This window comes from Hibiscus syriacus, unplaced genomic scaffold (assembly GCF_006381635.1).
Source record: "Hibiscus syriacus cultivar Baekdansim isolate YM2019G1 unplaced genomic scaffold, ASM638163v2 tig00111877_pilon, whole genome shotgun sequence".
NCBI classification, from domain to species: Eukaryota; Viridiplantae; Streptophyta; class Magnoliopsida; order Malvales; family Malvaceae; genus Hibiscus; species Hibiscus syriacus.
This window is the reverse complement of record NW_024063208.1, coordinates 3,052,147-3,073,197: the sequence shown is the minus strand read 5'-3', so window position 1 is coordinate 3,073,197 and position 21,051 is coordinate 3,052,147. Positions and strand designations below refer to the sequence as shown.

Genomic DNA, 21,051 nt, shown 5'->3' with positions numbered 1-21,051 from the left:
GCATAATCTCTTCGACAATAGCCCTCTTTTCCACCTCACATTCCACTAGCCCCATAATCGTTGCCTCCCTTACATTGACATTAACGCTCCTGCAGAACGAAGCATGCGAAGCTGCTATATTAAAATATGCCTCAAGACCTATACCAACATCATGTTCTTCTTCAATCAATGGAATTTTAGCCACTTCCACAACGTCTGCGCACCACGCTCCGCCCCCTGACATTGAGCCATCAATGGACATTCGAGTCTCTTCCATCACGAGAGACTTAACTGGCGAGACACCAACTAGCTCCCCCACCGGGGATAACGAGAAGGCAACTGCTTTTTCCATCAGAGACGAATCTTCCCAGACAGATTTTGGGCTGAAACAAGGTTCAAACTCAGAAACATATACTGTAAAAATCCACTCCCCGACTTTCAAAACAAAGTATTCTTCCACTTTAGCTTGGCAGTTCGTAATAATTTGAATCAAAGCCCTATCAAATGAGTCGGGGTTTAAAGTCTCTTCCTCAATGGAGATAATTTCTCCCCATTTTTCTGTAATATTTTTGAAGGTGGAATAACTCCACACAAACGGTGGAATGACTCCACACAAACGGTGGAATGACTCCACACAAACGGTGGGATCCCTTTGCACGATAGCCATGCCCGACGGCTGCTGCACAGAAAATTTTCCGACCACACTTCCACTTTGTCAAAGCAGTTTTTCAATGCCCCAATCTAATTATTTAGAGTATAATCCCTACTCTCTTCATCTTCAAATATGATTAAAATTGCTAACCCGCTTAACCTCATAATTTTTGGACCAAATATGCCTTCTTTATGCATAATAACATCTAACTCTTTCATTTTTATAAATTTTCTACACCAACCAACCAAGCTATCTCTAAGAGTTAAGAGCTTATCCTCGTCAGCAAAACCGACAATGGGAGTGATGTCTCCATTTGATTTGAGAGTTAAATTTATTTTAATTTATTAAAATTAAGACCAAGTTGATAGAAATATAAGTAACAATGATCAAATGTGTAATTATACCAAACATTTTAGCTGCCACATTAGCTTCTCCGTTAAATATTAACGGCAAGAGGCTTAATTGAATGCATTTAAATAGTTGAGTGACATAATTGACAATATTTTAAAAATGGCGGTCAAAATGAAAAGGGGCAATAGTTAGGTGGTGACTTGTATAGTTTATCCTTTTTTTTAAATAATTTAGCTTTAAACTTTCAACTAATTTATAATTATACGTTGAGTCCTTTAGAATTTTTAAACTTTTATAAATTAAATTAATGGTGCTCATCGTTAGTGGTATTCATCATCGCTCGTCAGAAGTGGAAGAGATATATATATATATATTAAAAAATTAATTAGTTAGTAGTTCTGTTTAATTTTGAACATACGGATGATAAAAATAGAACTGAGAAAAAAATAATTGGCAACCAAAACGAAATAAAAATAATAGTTGAGGTGCTAAACTAGTAGTTTATCCTTATTATTAATAAGCGTTTTGCAATTATAGTAGTAGTCAAGAATGAGAGGCTGCTGAAGCAAATTGGTCAGATGTAGGAAATATTGTACTTTTTTTTATAAAAGGTGGTTTGTTTGCTTACCGTTACTGAAATTGAGTAATGGATTTGGTTGATCAGCAAGCAACTTGCATGCTCGATTTTGGAATCATGCCCTACATATGTTATACACGTACTCTCCCCAAATAATAAATAATTTAAACTTTAAATCAATCACAAATGCTATCATTCGAAAATGATGTATTTTGATTTTCCTTTTTTTAAGAAATTCGTCCAAATACATTACCTGTCAACATGACAACATCCTTTGATGTGAAAATAGATAACAAGTGTTTGTATATATTGTTATATTTCCGGACACGCCTTTTAAAAATATTTTTGTATTTCATTAATAATTGATTTTCACATAAACTTCTTTGTGTATTTGAGTCCCTAAAAATTTGCGTTCTTTAAGCACAAACCCTCGAATCAACTATAATGTGCACATGAAACATAGATAAGATTGTTAACAGGTTCACATGACTTTTCAGGATGAAATTTAAAGTCCCACCACTAGACTTTTTTAGTATGATCGACCTATAAATAATCATTATGATCTTACGACTAATGCGCGCGCACACACTAAATGCTACTATAAATACTATCAATCGAAACTGGAAAGGGGAAGCACTGCAAGTTTAAATGTTAGTAGTAGCGGTAAACAAAATGGATTTAAAGGTGGGAAGCACGATGGTGGCAAAAAGGGCGTAACCACTGAAGCGGTGAAGGCACTTGCTGTTGCAGATGCTTTGGGGGTGGAATTCGCGGGGCCAAGTGGGGACGTCTTGAAGAGGTTGGAAGCGCTTAGATCAAATGGGATTATGGGCGAATTACTTATGGCCGAGGTTGTTACCAGTGGGGTCTGATTTTAATTGCAATCCGGAAGCTATCGTTCGTGGTGTGTGTTGATGGAGATTTTTGGTGATGCGTAATAGTACTCCTAGATTCAACTTAGGGTGGTCCATTTCGGGTAGTGTTTCTGAATTGAGAACAGGTTGTTTGCCGCTTGGTCATGAAGTTCTTAACAAGTGTTTCTAGTGCTGGATTTGCCGTAGGAAAATTCAGCTCTGTTATATTTGGTGCAGAGAAAAAGCTGAATCTTCTTGTTTGGTCACTTGGTGCTCGTTTGGTTCGGTGTTTACTTGTTGGTGCTGGCACATTCAAAAGTGGGTGAAGGATTTTTTTCATCCTACTTTTGATTTTGGCTCTTCCTTTTCTGATACAAAACGCTTGATTTTGGACGTGTCTTCTGCCGAGAGTTTTTCCATCGGTGGTTGCATTAATTTTCCGTTAATTAAGATGCTTTCGATCTTTACATGGCTCATCCATCTCTTTTGTTGTTCTAGTAGCCATGATGGGGCTACGCATAGTGGTGCAGTGGCGTTGTATCCATGTTTTATGTTTCTGCTCAGTTCTCTGAATTCACTAATCACATGTTGTCTCGACTCTTGCCCAGTGTTATCTGCCAAAGGTCCATTATCTCATGTATTTTGTTCTAATATGACGGGGTTCTGTCTTTCCTTCTTTCTAGATTAATAAGTTGTGGTGTTTTGTCTAGTAACCATTGATAGGCTTATGCTCATTTGTCTTATGTTTCGGAGGTTGTAGATTGGTTTTGTTCTACGTTTGGATGTGTGTAGTTCCTTTTTGTATTTCCTACAGGGGGTAGTATGTAGTTATATCGATGTAGCTTGTTACGGGTTGTTCTAGTGGTGTAGTTCTCGGCTTTTGATTTTTTGTTGTAATAGGGTTTATGTTGGTAACTTTTCATCCCAAGGTTCACTTTTTTTCCTCTACTCAGGATTAGAGAGATTTTTTAATGAGGTCTTTGGGGTGGTATACTTTGTGATATCTAATACAAAGTACCCATTTATCAAAAAAAAAAAAACTCTATCAGATCAGATGAACACACACGACAAATATATCAAATATAAACTCCACAAGACAATATACCAAAATTATATCATAAGAGGACAACTTGTTAAAAAGATCCCGATTATGTAAAACATAATAGCAAATCACCCCGTCATCCTCTAAAATGATACAATTATTTTTTAGCTTATCTAAAGATCATAAAATGTGATTTAGTCCTTTAAAAAACTATAAAGTTTTACGTTAGTACAATGATAAATTACAATTTTAAACTCTCATAAAAATTATAATTCAATTTTGAGTCTTGACAAAAGTTTCTAGCTTTGCTTCAAACATCATCTTTTTACCTAAAAATGTGAGAATTAGTGAAGCGGTATTTTCTTAATAATTTGATACAAATACTTATACTACTCAAACTTTCTTCACTGGTAAATTGAAAGATATTAAACACTTAAATATGTTTAATCTTACGCTCTTTTACATACTGTACCAATAATAATAGTAATCGAATTAAACTCAAGGGGCTAATGAAGCAATATCCTGAGTCAATGCGAGACTTTTGTGACTTACGGGGACACTACTACTACTAGGCACTGACGGATCCAGAAATTTAAGAATGGAGATTCAAAATTTTAATTTTATTTTCTTAAAAATGATGGGTATGCAAAAATTATAATTTTTTTTCTTTTTTACTTAACACATTAAGCTAAATTTAACCACATTTCCAAAATAATGGGATGCACTTATCCCCTATGTGGGCTTAGTGTATCCGCCACTGCTACTGGGTGCCGGAGTTACAGTTGGTACAGCTGGTGAACTTGAAATTTAAATTTTCTTCAATTAATTACTTATTTTTGTTTATGATACCCATCCTAAAGTTTTTCGTGTCCATTCTGAAATCTAAGGTTTTTTTTCAATTAGTTACTTATTTTATTGATGATGTCTATCCTAAAATTGTATTTGTACCATTTTTTATTTAAAAATTCTACATACTTAATTTACGGATAATATCCATCCTAAAATTATATTTATACCATTTTTTATTTAAAAATTTTATATATATCTACCCTAAAAAATATTTCTAGACCCATGAGTGCTGGTGATTATTCTTTCCATAAATGTCTTTTTTTTTGGAAGCAAAAAGGTCGATGCCATCCTATCAATGGCATCTTTCCAAGCTTCTCTCTCGTCCCCATAAACAATTGATTTCTTTTATATTTTTCCCACTTGCATTTCAAAGGGCGTCTTCCCATTTCCATCTTGTTATAGAGTTCTTTATTTTTTTTAAAAATATCTAGTATATCCAGATATAAATTTTTATATCAAATTCAAATAAGATACATTGCATATCTTTTATTTTGGGTAAATTTTTTAGATGGTCTAATATGATTTAAAATAATATATGTTCAAAAAAAATTCAGTCTATTAATATAATATATATTATATAAATGTAACTGTTTGAATATTAAATCTTTAGAAAAAACAATACAATATTTTATAGAGAAAATCGCCTCAGTGACCAAAAAAAAGTTATAATATACGATTTTAACCAACTTTTTTTGGATTTGCCAAAATGACCAACAAAATCGCAACGCGAAATAAAAATCGCAACGCGATCCCCAGAATCGCAAATCAGTTTCCAGAATCGCAAATCAGTTTCCAAAATCGCAACGCGATTCTTGAAAATCGCGATGCGATAGTACAAATTCGCATTGCGATTTTCCATAATCGCAACGCGAATATGAAAATCGCAACGCGAACACATAAATCGCAACGCGTATCCGTAAATCGCAACGTGTATCCGTAAATCGCAACGCGTATGGGTAAATCGCAATGCGTATCCGTATATCGCAACGCGTATCCGTAAATCGCAACGATAATACATAAAATCGCAACGCGTATCCGTAAATCGCAACGCGATATTTAAAGCGCCATTATAATCGCTACGCGTATTTTATTTTCAAATTACAAAAAGAATATTAAGACAAAATCCCGTAATCGCAACTCATAACCTAAAACCTAAAATCACAACTCAGTCCCATCTCCATCTCTCACTCTCTACGGCGAAGAAATCCGTCCCCATCTCCGAAGATTTCCGTCCCCATCTCCGGCGAAATCCCTCACAACCATTCACGGTCAGAAATCCCTCACAATATTCAGAAATGGAAAATCAACCTCCGAGGGTTAGTTTTTTTAATTATTTTTATTTTGAAATGTTTGCATTATTGTAGGTTTTTCATATTGAAACTGATGATAAGTTTACTGGTCATTTCAATAATAGATTAACCATTTCACTTAGATTTCATTTCGCGTTACGATTCTGTCGTTGCGATTTTCATTTCGCGTTGCTATTCTCTCGTTGCGATTTTCAAGTTAGTATTTGTCTTTGTCTTTGTTCTGTCTTTTGGTTGAAGTAATGCAATCCATTCAAGTTTCAATTTGCAGAAGAGTCGCAACGAGATAAATGAAAATCGCAACGAGAGAATGACTGTCGCAACGAGAGAATCGCAACGCGAAATGAAAATCGCAACGAGAGAATCGCAACGCGAAACCAAAATCGCATTGCGATTTTCATTTCGCGTTGCGATTCTCTCGTTGCGATTTCATTTCGCGTTGCGATTCTCTCGTTGCGATTGTCATCTCGCGTTGCGATTCTCTCGTTGCGATTTTCATTTCAACCAAAAGACAAAACAGTGTTGCAAATTTTAGTTTCAAGAATAAACTACTACTTTTTATGTTTATTGTTTTTGGTATATCTTCACAGTGTAGTTTTTGGTATATCTAACTTGGTATGTTTATTGTTTTTGTAGAAATTTTTTTCGGCTCAATTGACCTTGAGAAATAAAGTCAGCCTGGCCACTACAATTGCAAAGAAGCTTTCACCTGCTCAAAGACAATTGTTTGAGGAAACCTGCTTCGGGCCATGGCTGAGAGTACAGCATCCGGGTGGAGATGCTAATTTGACCCATTTGTGGCTTCAGACCATGACATCAAATCTACCCGACAGTATACAACGTGGTGAGGAAGAGATATGGTTTCATTTTCCACCAGCGTATACTTGCTTTGGGCGGAAGGAGTTCTGCTTAATCACTGGTCTACGATTCGGACACGATGATGTAGGCCGGTACACTCGTCATATCGCCCGCCCATCATGGTTATCCCGGGTTTTTCCGGATGAGTCAATGGAGAAGCCGAACCTACATGTCGACGACCTGAAGAAATTATTTAATAAGAAAGCTGGTTTCACTCGGATGGAAGACGTCGATGTTGTCCGAGTATGCCTTCTACTACTTGTGTATGCCGGCTTTTTAGGCAGAGAGGCCAGACAACCTATTCATCGGGAGCTAATAATATTGGTAGAGGACCTGAATGCATGGAATCTGTTTCCGTGGGGTTCGTATATATGGAAAGCTACCTGGACTAAGTTGTCGTCTGCCTTTGATGACCGCAAAAGTTTGCGGGGCGATGGGTCCAAATACACTTTGTCAGGCTTTGTTTGGGCCTTTAAGGTAAGAATTTCTATATAATGTTTCTAAAATTATAATTAATTATTTAACAATTACTAATTTTGTTATTATATTGTTTGTAGATTTGGATATTCGAGGCTTTCCCCAGCATGCGTACATATGCAATAAAAACGTCAAATGATATTCCCAGGGCTATTTCCTGGAAGAGGAAAACTCTGTTGGATTGGGAAGACTTAATACCATATGCCACAATAAATAATGTAAGTTAACACAAATACTTTCATATAATATATAACAAGTTATTAATAGTAGACGTTTAACTTTGTTTGAGTTTTTATATTTTAGGAGGCCAACATTCCATTACAAAGACTGACACCCACGGAGGAAGAGCTTGCCACTGATTGGTGGCAAGCTAGTCAGAATTTTTTTGATGGCACGGATGATGAGCAGCATCCACTTCCTCCAATTCGAGAGCCATCACCTCACCTAGAGCCATCACCCGATCGACCCGACTATACATCTCTAGAACGAGAGCCATCACCTATCCCGTCACATCATCGAGCCTCTTCTCCACCATCACCTCATGATAGGCGACCGGCAAAGATGCCACGACTCCTATCTCCCTGTTCTCCACCTCCACCTCAACGGGATGAGTCAAGGGAGTTACGTGATGAGGTCAATGCCTTGCGTGAGGAGATCGGTACTCTACGCGATAACGATGGTGCATGGCGTGTGGAGGTGTCAACTTTACGTGGTGAGGTTGCCGCTCTACGTGAGATGATAGTATCGTTGCAGAATGAGGTTCATACTCTACGCAACGAGGTAAGTTTAAGATTTTCCATATTTAACTTAATGATAAATTTACTCGTAATTTCACTTAGATTAGCCATTTCACTTAGATTGCTTAGTAAATTTATTCGGTTGCTGCCAATTCTGCTAAACTGTGTATTCTTTAACACTGTGAAATAGTATTTGTCTTTGTTTTGTCTTTTGGTTGAAAGTAAATTTGTTCGGTTGCTGCCAATTCTGCTAAACTGTATATTCTTTAACACTGTGAATATATTTGTCTTTGTTTTGTCTTTTGGTTGAAAGTAAATTTGTTCGGTTGCTGCCAATTCTGCTAAACTGTGTATTCTTTAACACTGTGAAATAGTATTTGTCTTTGTTTTGTCTTTTGGTTGAAAGTAAATTTGTTCGGTTGCTGCCAATTCTGCTAAACTGTGTATTCTTTAACACTGTGAAATATATTTGTCTTTGTTTTGTCTTTTGGTTGAAAGTAAATTTGTTCGGTTGCTGCCAATTCTGCTAAACTGTGTATTCTTTAACACTGTGAAATAGTATTTGTCTTTGTTTTGTCTTTTGGTTGAAAGTAAATTTATCCATTCAAGTTTCAATTTGCAGAAGAAGAAATAGTTTACTTTCGCAACACGAAACTTAAAATCGCAACGCGAAACCAAAATCGCAACGCGAAATGAAAATCGCAACGACAGAATCGCAACGCGAAACCAAAATCGCAACGACAAGATCGCAACGCGAAACCAAAATCGCATTGCGATTTTCATTTCGCGTTGCGATTCTTTCGTTGCGATTTTCATTTCGCATTGCGATTCTGTCGTTGCGATTTTCATTTCGCGTTGCGATTTTGGTTTCGCGTTGCGATTTTAAGTTTCGTGTTGCGAAAGTAAACTATTTCTTCTTCTGCAAATTGAAACTTGAATGGATTGCATTACTTCAACCAATAGACAAAACAAAGACAAATACTAACTTCAGGGTATTAGTTTGAAACATATTTTTCTTTGTTATCTGATGCATTTTGTGAACTATGATAGAATAATGACTTGGGTGAATACAATGCAAGTTTGAAACATATTTGTCTTGTTTTCACTGTTTAAATATCATGTCTGTTTATTTACTGATTTTGTATTTAATTATTTAGCGGCCCGATAGAGTGGATGCTTTACGTCGGGTTATGCTTGCACGACGGAGTTCACGCATCAGACAGCGTGCACGTGCTATTAAGTCTCCGTACACCCCAATAGTGCGAAGACACCGCAAGAAGAAGCCCGACTCGCCTGTCATCCCTCAAGAGTCCACTCCTATCGTTGAAGAGGCCCCCCATATCATTCCTCGAGAGTCCCCTCCCACCGTTCAAGAGGCCACTGTCATCATTGAAGAGGTCCCTCCCACCATTCAAGAGCCCGATTCACATGGCGTCATATGTAGGCTTCTTGAGAAACCCTCTGTCGTGCCGGACATGATGGATTCAAGTTGGCTCTCGTATGAGTTACCGGCCAGTACCATACCGGTATCTGAAGAGGAGAGGGAACAACTACCGGACACAATTTTGGATAACACCCTTTGGGCTAAGACCGCAGTTGATTTTTATCTACATGAGCGGAGCAAGGGTGTTTCACTGACATATGCAAGCTCACCGATGATATCTTTTTGTTGCTTGAACGGCCTTGGTGGGGCGTATTATTAGGGGTCGAAGACAATGGCTATTTCGATGGGGGGGTAAGTCTTATATTTTTCTTATATTTCAATTTGATTAATTTTTTTTTTAAATTTATGTAAGTCACTAATATATGTCTTTTTTTGTAAAACAGCATATCGATGCGTGGGTGACACGTCTTCTAATAATAAGAAAACTTAAGAAAAATAAAAATATACGATATACAATAATGCCGACGTCTTTTCACGCCGTTCACTTGAAGAATGCACGAGATGAATCATTTGATTTGGGCAATGGACAAGCTAAACTTTATCCTGCATGGTGGGAGGTCGATAAGGTTAGTATTTATTTTAGATTGAGTTTAAAGGTTTTATGAAATAAGTGCGCAAATGAATGAATTATTACTTATGATTGCAGGTGTTTATCCCTGTTTTGGAACGTAAACATTGGATTCTCGTCGAGCTTCAGCTCCCATCCCTTAAGACAATAGTGTATGACAGCATGATAAATTACATATCATTGGCTGATTTAAGAGATGTTATTAAGGGATGGAGCTCTCATTTGGCTAAATTCTTGGATGCGATCAATTATTGGACTCGTTCTGGAAACAAGAAGCCAAAGAAGCTCAATATTACAGTTATTAGAGACGAGACCGCGCCACAACAAACGAGCGGAGCCAGAGGAGATTGTGGTCCTCTCGTATGCTTGGCGTTGGAGCGTTTGACGACGGGAAGCATCAAGTATCTACCTCCCACCGATAGAGATAAAGCTGCAGTAGGCTTGTGGTTTCGGCATTATATGGCTAAATCGATATATACGAGACGCTGCCTACCTGCATCCGCGTTATAAAAATGTCCATAAACAATTGGTAAGTTTATATACTTATAAATGAAAATGTTTGGTTAATTAACTAGAATTCAATAATTTGCGTAGAAAGTGTTGTTTGAACAAATGTTTGGTTTCTGCAGGTTAATCTCAGAAGTGAACTGCGTGAAAATGATGTCGAGCTGCAAAAGTTGATTCAATAGTTTAATTGATTGTTTTTTGATTGTTTAATTGATTTGTAAAAGTTGATTCAATAGTAGATGATCGGAAATAAGAATTATTGCTTATTTTTGATTGTTTAATTGATTTGTAAAAGATGATTTGTAAAAGTTGATTTGTGTAATTGATGCGAACATAATTCTTATTTGTGCTTGTTTAATTGATTGAAATGTAATGGTTGATTTTGTTGATTTCAATCTGCATTATGTTGAAGGCAAAAATGACTATCGCAATGCGAAATGAAAATCGCAATGCGAAATGAAAATCGCAACGAGAGAATCGCAATGCGAAATGAAAATCGCAATGCGGAAATGAAAATCGCAATGCGTTTATAATTTCGCATTGCGATTATCTCGTTGCGATTTTCATTTCGCATTGCGATTTTCATTTCGCATTGCGATTCTTTCGTTGCGATTTTCATTTCGCATTGCGATTTTCATTTCGCATTGCGATTTTCATTTCGCATTGCGATTTTCATTTCGCATTGCGATTTTCATTTCGCATTGCGATTTTAATTTCGCATTGCGATTCTGTCGTTGCGATTTCATTTCGCATTGCGATTTTCATTTCGCATTGCGATTCTCTCGTTGCGATTTTCATTTCCGCATTGCGATTTTCATGTTGGGATTTTCATTTCGCGTTGCGATTGTATTTTCCGTGTTGCGATAGTCAAATGCATGCCTAATAGTGATAACAACTGAATAACAAGAGTTGGTTAAGTCAAAATGGTTGGCCTGAGTCATTAATTCAACTGAAAATGTTAAAAGTTCACACATAAAATCCACATAATACAACGTTGCATTTAAAAATCACCTAAGTTAACAGTCTCAAAAGGTGAAGCCAATCGTGATTGGGATTTTAAAGATGATTGCCTTTTGCTTGACACCATATGAGCTTTGGATTTTGATGAGGATCCATATTTTGGTAGAGGAAAAGATGATTTTGATGGCACTGGTGATCCACATGTCAACCTTGTATGACCACTTTCCTTGCACCGACTACATGTCGATCTCTTCTTCTCTTCACCCTTAGACGGTATACGATCGTGACTTTTTGGTCGGCCAGGTAGCCTTCTGTCCATGGCTGGTGGCAAAACTGTTTGTAAGTCATCTGGTATGTCCCACTCAGAAGGATGTGGAATAGGGTAGACAATCTCGGCATAAGTCTGTCGATAAACTTCTGTAGTGTAGCAATCCATAGCGTATGCGCTTGAATCATCTTGGTTTAAATGAAGAGCAACTTTTATAACATGGCCACACGGATAACCAGATGTTTGCCATTTCATACAACTACACGTCTTTGCATTTAGATCGACTAGCCCATTTAAGTTATTATCCAGTACTTGAAACAAAGTGTTTGAACATGGTTCAACTCTCCATGACGTTGACTTCACAACACGTTTCGTTATCTTTTTTTCAGTCCATGGTGTAACACGATGTTCCAATGTTCCTGTAAATTTAAATAAACAATACTTAGTAAAATATATAATATGATAAGTTACGAATTCAAAGAAATAATACCTGCATGGTTTCTTTTCTTGTAGTACCACTGTTGAATAGAGGCTCGAAAAAACTCCATTAACATAGTAATGGGTAATTTCCGGGAATGACGACTTAGAGCGTTGATTGATTCTGCACTATTAGACGTCATGAAACCATATCTTGCTCCAAGTTGATGTACTCTTGACCATCTTTCAAACCCGACATCTTCTAGTGTTTGAGCACACTGAGGCAAAACACGTCTTAAACAATTTATATGCTTATTGAAATCCACTTCCCGATAAGCTTTTACAGCCTTCCAGTATGTCCATTTGTGCTTTTTTATACCAGCAGACCTTGATTTTAGATTTCTATACAAATGAACACCACAAAGTCCATGAAAAGCATCTGGGAAACACCTTCTAACAGCGTTGTCAATTGAGTTTGCCCTATCGGATATGATTGTCAGATTGCTAATAGGACCTATGCAATCCCTAAGATGCCCCATAAACCATGTCCATGAATCAGAGGTTTCAGATTTGCCAACCCCGTAAGCTATTGGCAATATCCCATTGTTAGCATCCATGGCTACTGCTAATAAGTTTACTCCAAGGTATCGACCTTTCAAATGTGCTCCGTCAACTATAATAACTGGGCGCATGCAAGTAATAAACGAACGAATCTACAAAATAATATACACAAGAAATATAATCATTTAAATGTGAAATGCATGTAACTAACAAAAATGAGTCAACAAAATTATATTGATTTACTAACCGTAGCACCAATGGCGATAAACAGCAACTCAAAGCGTCCATCTCTATCTGTTTTGATATGAGTTACCGACCCAGGATTTTTCAGCTTTAAATTGTGACAATAAGCCGGCAGTTGGGCAAACGATGCTTCTGGCGACCCCCTCAACAATTCCAAGGCATAACATTTGGCTCTCCAAGCTTGAGAATATGATATACTAATCTTGAACCGAGCATTCATGTCAGTCATAATTTCATGTCCCCGATATACCCTGCCATTCAAAACATTAACTCAGCCAGAAAACCACCCAACACCTTTTTGTTTGCCTGTCTATGGTGAGGAAAAACTTGGGTTCTTGAACATGTATGTTTATCAATAAAGTCCTAACTTGAAACATTTTGCAATCTTTTATTCTCTTTGCAATCATACGCCACGTACAGTTTTTGTCAATCATACACCTTGTTTCGAAACGATCTTTGCTTGATTTGTTAACTTTTAGTTGATAGCCATCTTCCACACATTTCGTATATAAAGCTATCTTCAAGTCTTCCTTTGTATCAAAACAATCATCTTTCTTGATACGAATAACTTTTGTGTAACAATCAACTGCTTCTTTATCAACTCTTCTTCCGGTATCTGAAGTAATTCTGGCATATTCCAGTTATACGCCCGTGGCATTTTCTTTTCTTCGGGGACTTTTTCTTCTTCTTTTTCTTCTTCAGGATTATATGAATTACAGAATGGATGTTCAACATGTTCATTCACAGTCGTAACTTCCTCCTCATTATCATCAACATTACATTCTTCGGCAACGGCTGTTTCATCATCAAAATTCGGGTATTGACCAATATCAATATCATTACACGCATGGTCTGTTTCTTCTTCTGAAACATCATCAAAATCCGTGTATTGACCAATATCAAAGTCCGGATATTGACCAAGACCAAATTTCGAATACTGACTAGTACTCACAATTTTTTCTGTTGGCTCATCATCGTCTAACTGGTCAATACGAAAACCGGAATTTGGTGCTGAAAGTTGATTGGGATTTGGATTAGAGAAAGGTTGTGGGTTTTGAGAAAAACTTAGTTGATTACTACCCGCTACTGACCCAACAATACTACTTCTAGGTTCAACAACATACAATGTAACATCATCTTGTGAAACACTAATGTAAGCAATGAATCGTTCAACATCTTCATTGTCGGTTAACAAATAACTTTACCATTTCTCTGATAAGATAGCCTAAATCCACTTAGGGGCTCTAAATTCAATTTATTTGAAACACGTAGCATTAGAGTTTCATAAGTTAACTTTTGTAAAGACAATTTTAGTTGAAGATTCATGGGTAAAGGCATATATTGTAAAACACCATGAACATTATCCCATGACCCTCCAAAACACAAATCTATCCAAACATGATCAACATTAGATGATTTCATGGTTGTAAATTAATTTACTAAACAGACGAGCTGCGAAACTAAAACTTGTTGCCGGATTGGGAAGGATGTCGTTGGATATAGGAACGGATGTCGCCGGAGAGAGTGATAGATGGAGATGGAATGAGTTGCGATTTAGGGATTTAGTTTATGATTTCAGTGTTATATACCCAAAATTTAAGTGTTGTGATTTACAGATTCTCGTTGCGATTTACGGATTATCGTTGCGATTTACAGATTCTCGTTGCGATTTACGGATTATCGTTGCGATTTACGGATACGCGTTGCGATTTACGGATTATCGTTGCGATTTACGGATACGCGTTGCGATTTACGGATACGCATTGCGATTTACGGATACGCGTTGCGATTTACGGATACACGTTGCAGTTTACGGATACGCGTTGCGATTTACGGATACGCGTTGCGATATACGGATACGCATTGCGATTTACCCATACGCGTTGCGATTTACGGATACACGTTGCGATTTACGGATACGCGTTGCGATTTATGTGTTCGCGTTGCGATTTTCATATTCGCGTTGCGATTATGGAAAATCGCAATGCGAATTTGTACTATCGCATCGCGATTTTCAAGAATCGCGTTGCGATTTTGGAAACTGATTTGCGATTCTGGGGATCGCGTTGCGATTTTTATTTCGCGTTGCGATTTTGTTGGTCATTTTGGCAAATCCAAAAAAAGTTGGTTAAAATCGTATATTATAACTTTTTTTTGGTCACTGAGGCGATTCTCTCTATTTTATAACTAAGTTTGCTTATTGATTACACATTGAATAAATTTTTTTAAGTGTTATATCTAGTAAACAAATCATATATATATATAGTTGGATGAGTGAAAATAAATGGTTGTGTTAATTTAATTTTTTTAGTGAATATTTTCTCATTTCATACTGTTAATTCTAGTCAACTATTTTCGCTCATCTAACGGTTCTAAATATGTATAAAACTAAAGTAATTTCACATTGTGTAATTAGATCTTGCCTTATATGTATTATAAAAACAAATATGAGAGATATAAAAAAATTTACGAAAAAATTATCATCAATGTAAAAAATTTAATATTAACTATTAAATTTAACTATTCTAATAACTTGTGTGTGTGAGTGTGAAGTCAAGCACACCATTACATACTACGTAGATTGTAGTCCGCAAGCAATCCTGTATCAGTTTTTGGATGCCTTTCGTGTTTTTTACCCAGCTTTCTAATCATATTCATTGTTCATTTATTATTAAAAGTTATTTTTTGTATTTTTTAATTAAAAATGTTTAAATGTAAAAAATAATTAAAAACCAAATTAATCTGAATAACCCCAAAAAACCTTGTCCAGATCGAGTGGGATTAGCAACATCTCCAATAAGGCTTAAACGAATCCACGTGCAGTCAAATCTCTTCATTATATAAATTAAAAATCCAAATCAATAAAACGAACACACCTTGTGATAATATATTTTTATATATATTATAATATAAAAGAAGGATTACTTGATACACATCTAATATAAAATTTAAATCATATAATTTTATCTAATTAAATATCATATAATTTGTTTAAAATTTAAAATTTTAATGCCTGATGTCGAGCTCAAAATTTAATTATTGACTGCGACCCAATAATGTGGCCGAAAGCTAGAAAGGAACTTTCAACACGTGTGTAACACTTGACCTAAAAACTTAATTGATTTTGGAAGACTGTTGATTTTGTCATTTGACCTAACAACTTCATTTATCAGGCATGAATTAACTTATTTTAGTAGTTAAAAGAATCGTTGTTATTTTTAGAGGTTATGAATTCGAACACCAACGGTTACAACAATGTGATTGAGCATTTATTATCAAATGGTTGAGCCTATTTAGAACAGATACTACTTTGTAAATCATCTTAGCTTAATAAAAAAATCATTTATCATGTTTAGTGATGATCTAAAAATATTTTTAAAAATAAATATATATATATATTAATAACAATTTGTCTTAACAAATTCTAAATTTAATTATAATCATATTTAGAGGGGAAAGAGATTACTCAAGGATAAAAGAAAGAATGCTCTTAGTAGGTATAAAACGCATAACCTAAGAAAATATGAGAAAATAGATATGAACAATTTGACTTCTAAACCAAATGTGTATACTCTTATGGTAATTTTTTATATGAAATAGACATAATAAAATTTTACACCATAAATAAAAAGAACAATCAATCTATAAAAATCAAATTTAAGAATCGACATGTACCTATCCTAAGTTACATATACATCTACCACTAATCATATTAGTATTTAGGGTGAATTGTAACCATAACCACTTAATCATTGATACATTTTAATCTAACCATCAATCTTTGAATTCTAACTATCAAATCATTTGGTTAATATAATTACATATTTGATTGTTAGTCCTTACATATTTCATCAATTTAATAACCTTATTCTAATCTAATAATTAAATGATATCTTAAACCAATTGATATAATAGATAAATAATAAGACAACATAAAATTATATAAATTTTATTAAATGGCACAGCTCTTTAATCAAATGACATGTGACTTGGTTAGACCAAGATCCAACCGGTCCAGTCTTTCAACCATAAAGAGAGACTTCTGTACATTAACTGGAGTTAATGAGGGCACTAAGTGGCATTAAAAGGCTTATTTAGGCAAGATTAAGGCGTGAAACATTCATCCAGTAAGAAATAAGTTCACAAAAGGAACGGATTCTCTAATTTAATTAAACTTTGTCAAATCCTACCATTCATAGAAATTCCAGCACCCTACGTGATTCAATTGATTGTATAAAAAAACACCAAGTACCTATGCATACACAATGCTCTCACCTAAAACTTGACATATCATAACGACATCGCTTAATAGCGGTCAAAAGAAGACAGGCGGCCTCCCATGCCTAGACGATCATAAGGGCCAGCCCTGTTACGGTAGCCTCTTGCATCATTCCGTGCAGGCCCTCCGCTTCCATACCTATCGCTACCTCCTGGAGCAACATCCCGAAACCCCCTCCCTTTGCCATAACCATTTTGAGGGAAACGGTCCGAACCACCATCGCGATCAGCAAATCGATCTCCACTAGGCAGATACCTGCATTGTTTATGGAAACATTAGAATCGATATGACAGACATGTCAAACCTGTGCAGAACATTAGGTGAAATCTTATACCTGTCGCTAATGAAACGATCTCGGTTTCCAAATCTGTCATCTCTGCTGTCAAAACGGTCCCTATCTCCAAAGCGTCCACCATCATATCGGTCATCAATGTAACGATCACGGTCTCTGAAACGATCACCACGGTCATCTGCTCCACCATATCTTGAACGTGAAGGGAACATGCCGCCACTCCCACCTCGGCCACCACAAGCTGAAGGGCAATCACGAGCCCAGTGCCCAAAGCGCCCACACTTGAAGCATTCATCTTGCGCAACAGGCCTGTCTCCACCTGCATAGCGACCCCTGCCACTCGATGGGTAACCACCTCTATAGCCATGATCAAGATCATCACCCATCTTGGGTTGAGCCTTGTTCACCGAGATGGTGCGCTCCCCCAACTCTCGCCCATGCATCTCCCTGATAGCTTCATCCATGGACCGGCGATCTGAGAATGTAATAAATCCAAATCCACGAGATCGCCCTGTATCTCTCTCCACCATGATCTACAGACGTACGCACAAATTTCTCATCCCAAGAATCAAAGAATATGTAAAGCAAGTACTAAACGCTGCAAATAGATTTATACAGCATACATAAGCATTTTAACATAGAAAGAAACGAACAAGTACGATGCATCATCTTATACATTAAAGGATAGATGACAGTGACATGGATACAATACCCTACAGAAAAAATTAAAAGATGTAGATTGAAAGCCTCTTAGCTCTCCGCAGCTCGAGACATTAAATAAATTTGAAGAACATCACTCTAGACAATAATGCCTCTGAACTACTGTGCATCTATTACTTATATCACCAGACAGTTCGATTTTAATATAAAAAAGAAAAAAAAGAAAAAAGAAAAGTTGAAGGAAGGAATATGGTGTTATAGGGAAAATTGCAAAATTCGTAAAACAACTATATTTCCAATAAAACTTCATCAACTTCATCTATGGAAATGAATAAATGAACTTTGAAAACACAGTAAGGGGGAACAAAGAAGGAAGCATAACTTACTTTCTCCTTGTTATGTATTGATATGATATTCAAAGATTCTTAAAACAGAACAGAAGATACCGCAAAATTTTGCCTTTTCTGATCTGGTAAAAAGAACTCTGTCTCATTTCCCACAGGAATCAGAATAACAGTTTATGCAGAACTTATCAAACCTCCATATGGTCAAACAGATGGTTTTCTGATTTGCAGTTTCTCTTCCTCTTTATAGTTAAATTCCACCAGTCAGTGTTAACAAACAATAGACACCGTGGTACCACAATGGGCTAAAATCAATCCTTACTAAGCCAAAAACATTTTCCATATCAATCGATTTGTCTGCAAGCTATAAATAACATGAGAAGCAGGGACATCACCAGTCTCTATATGCTAAATAATGTACTTCTCATGTCCATGTGCAATCGGTTAGTGAGGAGAGATTCGAAAGCAGGTTCAGCAACTGCCATAAAAGGTGAGACCAATGTCTTACAGTTTCAGTATTCTAGGTCAAGACAACTGGCTAGCTTTGAAAAGGCTCTCACTATAAAAACCCAGAGATAGCGCGGTCACTACAATGCTATAAGCTTCCAAAGCTTACTGCTATAGAGAGTGCTTGATCTATTATCTGCCATACTGATGCAGTCCCGGAAAACGAACAGATTTGGATGTCACAATAAAAACAATTCCGGGCTCTTGAGGCTTTTATCAGAGGCAAGTGAAAAATAACAACAAATTGGGTCTTGCTAAACTGTTTGGCTGAACAGTGGAACAAATTGAAAGAGTGATATTTGAACTTGCTATACGAATATCCATGGATCAAGTCTTCAGGCTGGTCGGACATTCAGTTTTAAACTAGTTTAGAATGTTAGATAACAGGAAAAAGGAAATCAACAAAAAAATCTCAAAATAAGGCCAAAAGGGGTATCTTAAGCCGCAGTCTACCATATAAACCGAGATGATGATATCAATCCCATCCAAAAGAACAAACTCTGCCCCGAGGAAAACTACACAATCATGCAGGAGTGTACACAGCTGCTCTTTGCCATCATTTCAAACATAGTAAGTGGGCACGAAAACTGGATGCTAATGAGTAGAGACAAAGGTGGAACACTCCACAGCAACAAAAAAAGGCCAGGCACAAAGAATCGTACAGTAACAAAAAGGATCCACATGCACTTCACAAGTAATAAAGGCCTATAAATGCTTCCATATACCCTAGATCGACAAAACTCTGATCCTCTTAGAAGGCAAATTGACACAAATTGATGACTCATTTGTTGTCCATGAAAAAGGAAAACAACAGTCTTGCCATAAAACTTTCTGAACCAACTCCACAAAAGCTTCACTGTGATGCTTAACACAAGTGGCCACTTAATAAACAATGCATATTTCTTTAGACAGTCTCAATGATCATTTCGGGCTCTTCAAAATTAAAATTCACAGATAAAGCAAAAAAACTTAAGGCTTGTTCCTGCATGCAAGGATCCTTTTATCCCAACAAAACGGTTTCTCCATACACAATTTAAGACAATCGGTTTTAACTCTATCTCCCTTCCATGAAGCATAAATCATAATTAAACAAATACTTTGTGCTTGAGCATTATAAATAGAGATACTTTGCACTTCAACAACTTGATGCAGTCACCCTGACCAAAAACCTCCCTAAAAACCCCATCCACGGCATGTTGAAATGTTCTTAAAGCAATTCAAAAAGACAAGAAACAAGAAGAATTAATTTGATGAGGAAGAAAGAAACAAGAAAACGGAAAACATTACTTTCAACCCCGAATCTAATATCATATAAGCTTGTAAAACAGGTTCTACAATTGATAATATAGATGCAATTTCTCTCTATCAACAAGAAATATGTAAAACATAGATAAGAAACCCGCAACAGTGCATGTTTAAAGTACCATATCAAATTCGACACCATCTTGTCGGGAAAATGTCAATAATGTAATAATAAAAGCTTCACTTCTCGATAATTTAATCCATTTGCTAAAGCATATAATATTCATCCAAAATTAATGGCAAATTCAACAACCCATTTTCTCACAAAGTTCACCCCTTGTAAATCACCCAACAATTACTCTTATCTAATTCTCCAGGCAACCAAACATAACATGAAAAGAGAGAAAACAAAAAAAACAATTTATTTATTATTTGAAACCACAAAAAGAAAGGGTACCTGAGATTCAAGAATTTTCCCGAATTGACTAAACGCATGCTCAAGCTGTCGTTCGGTGACATCCCATGATAATCCTCCGACAAATATTCGGTTCTCTTCTTTCCCTGCCATCCTTTACACACAATTCCTTTCTTCTTTAAAAACCTGCAGACGAGAGAAAATAAAGCCAAAAAAGGTTAAAAAATTAAAAATATTTACCCGTTTCCTGAGAAAAAGAACCCAAAGTTTTCCGAGAGTTTATTTTTCGTGTTTACCTCTCCTCTTTTGGCTTCGTAGTACTCTGATTTTCTTTGGTGGGTATTTTATGAGAGAGAAACCCTAGATAATTTACGTGAAAATTTTCAGCTGATCGGTTATTAAACGTTCGGGAAAGTGGTCCAGGCCTTGTGAGAGGAAGATAGGGCCTTCATGTTATGGACAGGCCCATTCATAAGTTGTTCTATTCGCTATAACTTTCATGAAATATTTTTTATTGTTATTATTTTAACCGATTTTTTAATAATCATAAATGAAACCGCTACAGAAATTTAGTATCCTATCGGTGGAAAAAATATAACTTTTAAACTTGATTCAGAAAATAATATAAAATAAAAATATGAATCTCGATAAATTAATCAAA

The 21,051-nt window shown here is 36.2% G+C and overlaps 1 protein-coding gene across 1 annotated transcript; it reads right to left on the bottom strand.

The window, feature by feature from the left end:
* Positions 1–16,777: 16,777 nt before the first annotated feature.
* On the bottom strand, positions 16,778–20,774 carry LOC120172791 (glycine-rich RNA-binding protein RZ1C-like). Its single transcript, XM_039180161.1, has 4 exons — positions 20,687–20,774; positions 20,433–20,576; positions 17,265–17,755; positions 16,778–17,185 (listed from the first exon to the last, which is right to left on the bottom strand). Exons 2-4 carry the CDS (start codon positions 20,541–20,543, stop codon positions 16,957–16,959), a joined length of 831 nt encoding a protein of 276 aa, XP_039036092.1. The 5' UTR covers positions 20,544–20,576; positions 20,687–20,774; the 3' UTR covers positions 16,778–16,956.
* Positions 20,775–21,051: the final 277 nt, after the last annotated feature.

Coding starts and splice junctions, on each gene's coding strand:
- LOC120172791 (XM_039180161.1), bottom strand. CDS start 20,543: ATGGCAGGGAAAGAAGAGAACCGAATATTTGTCGGAGGATTATCATGG. Junction 17,756..20,432: donor GGAAAATTCTTGAATCTCAG/GTACCCTTTCTT, acceptor GTACGTCTGTAG/ATCATGGTGGAGAGAGATAC. Junction 17,186..17,264: donor GATCGTTTCATTAGCGACAG/GTATAAGATTTC, acceptor TAAACAATGCAG/GTATCTGCCTAGTGGAGATC.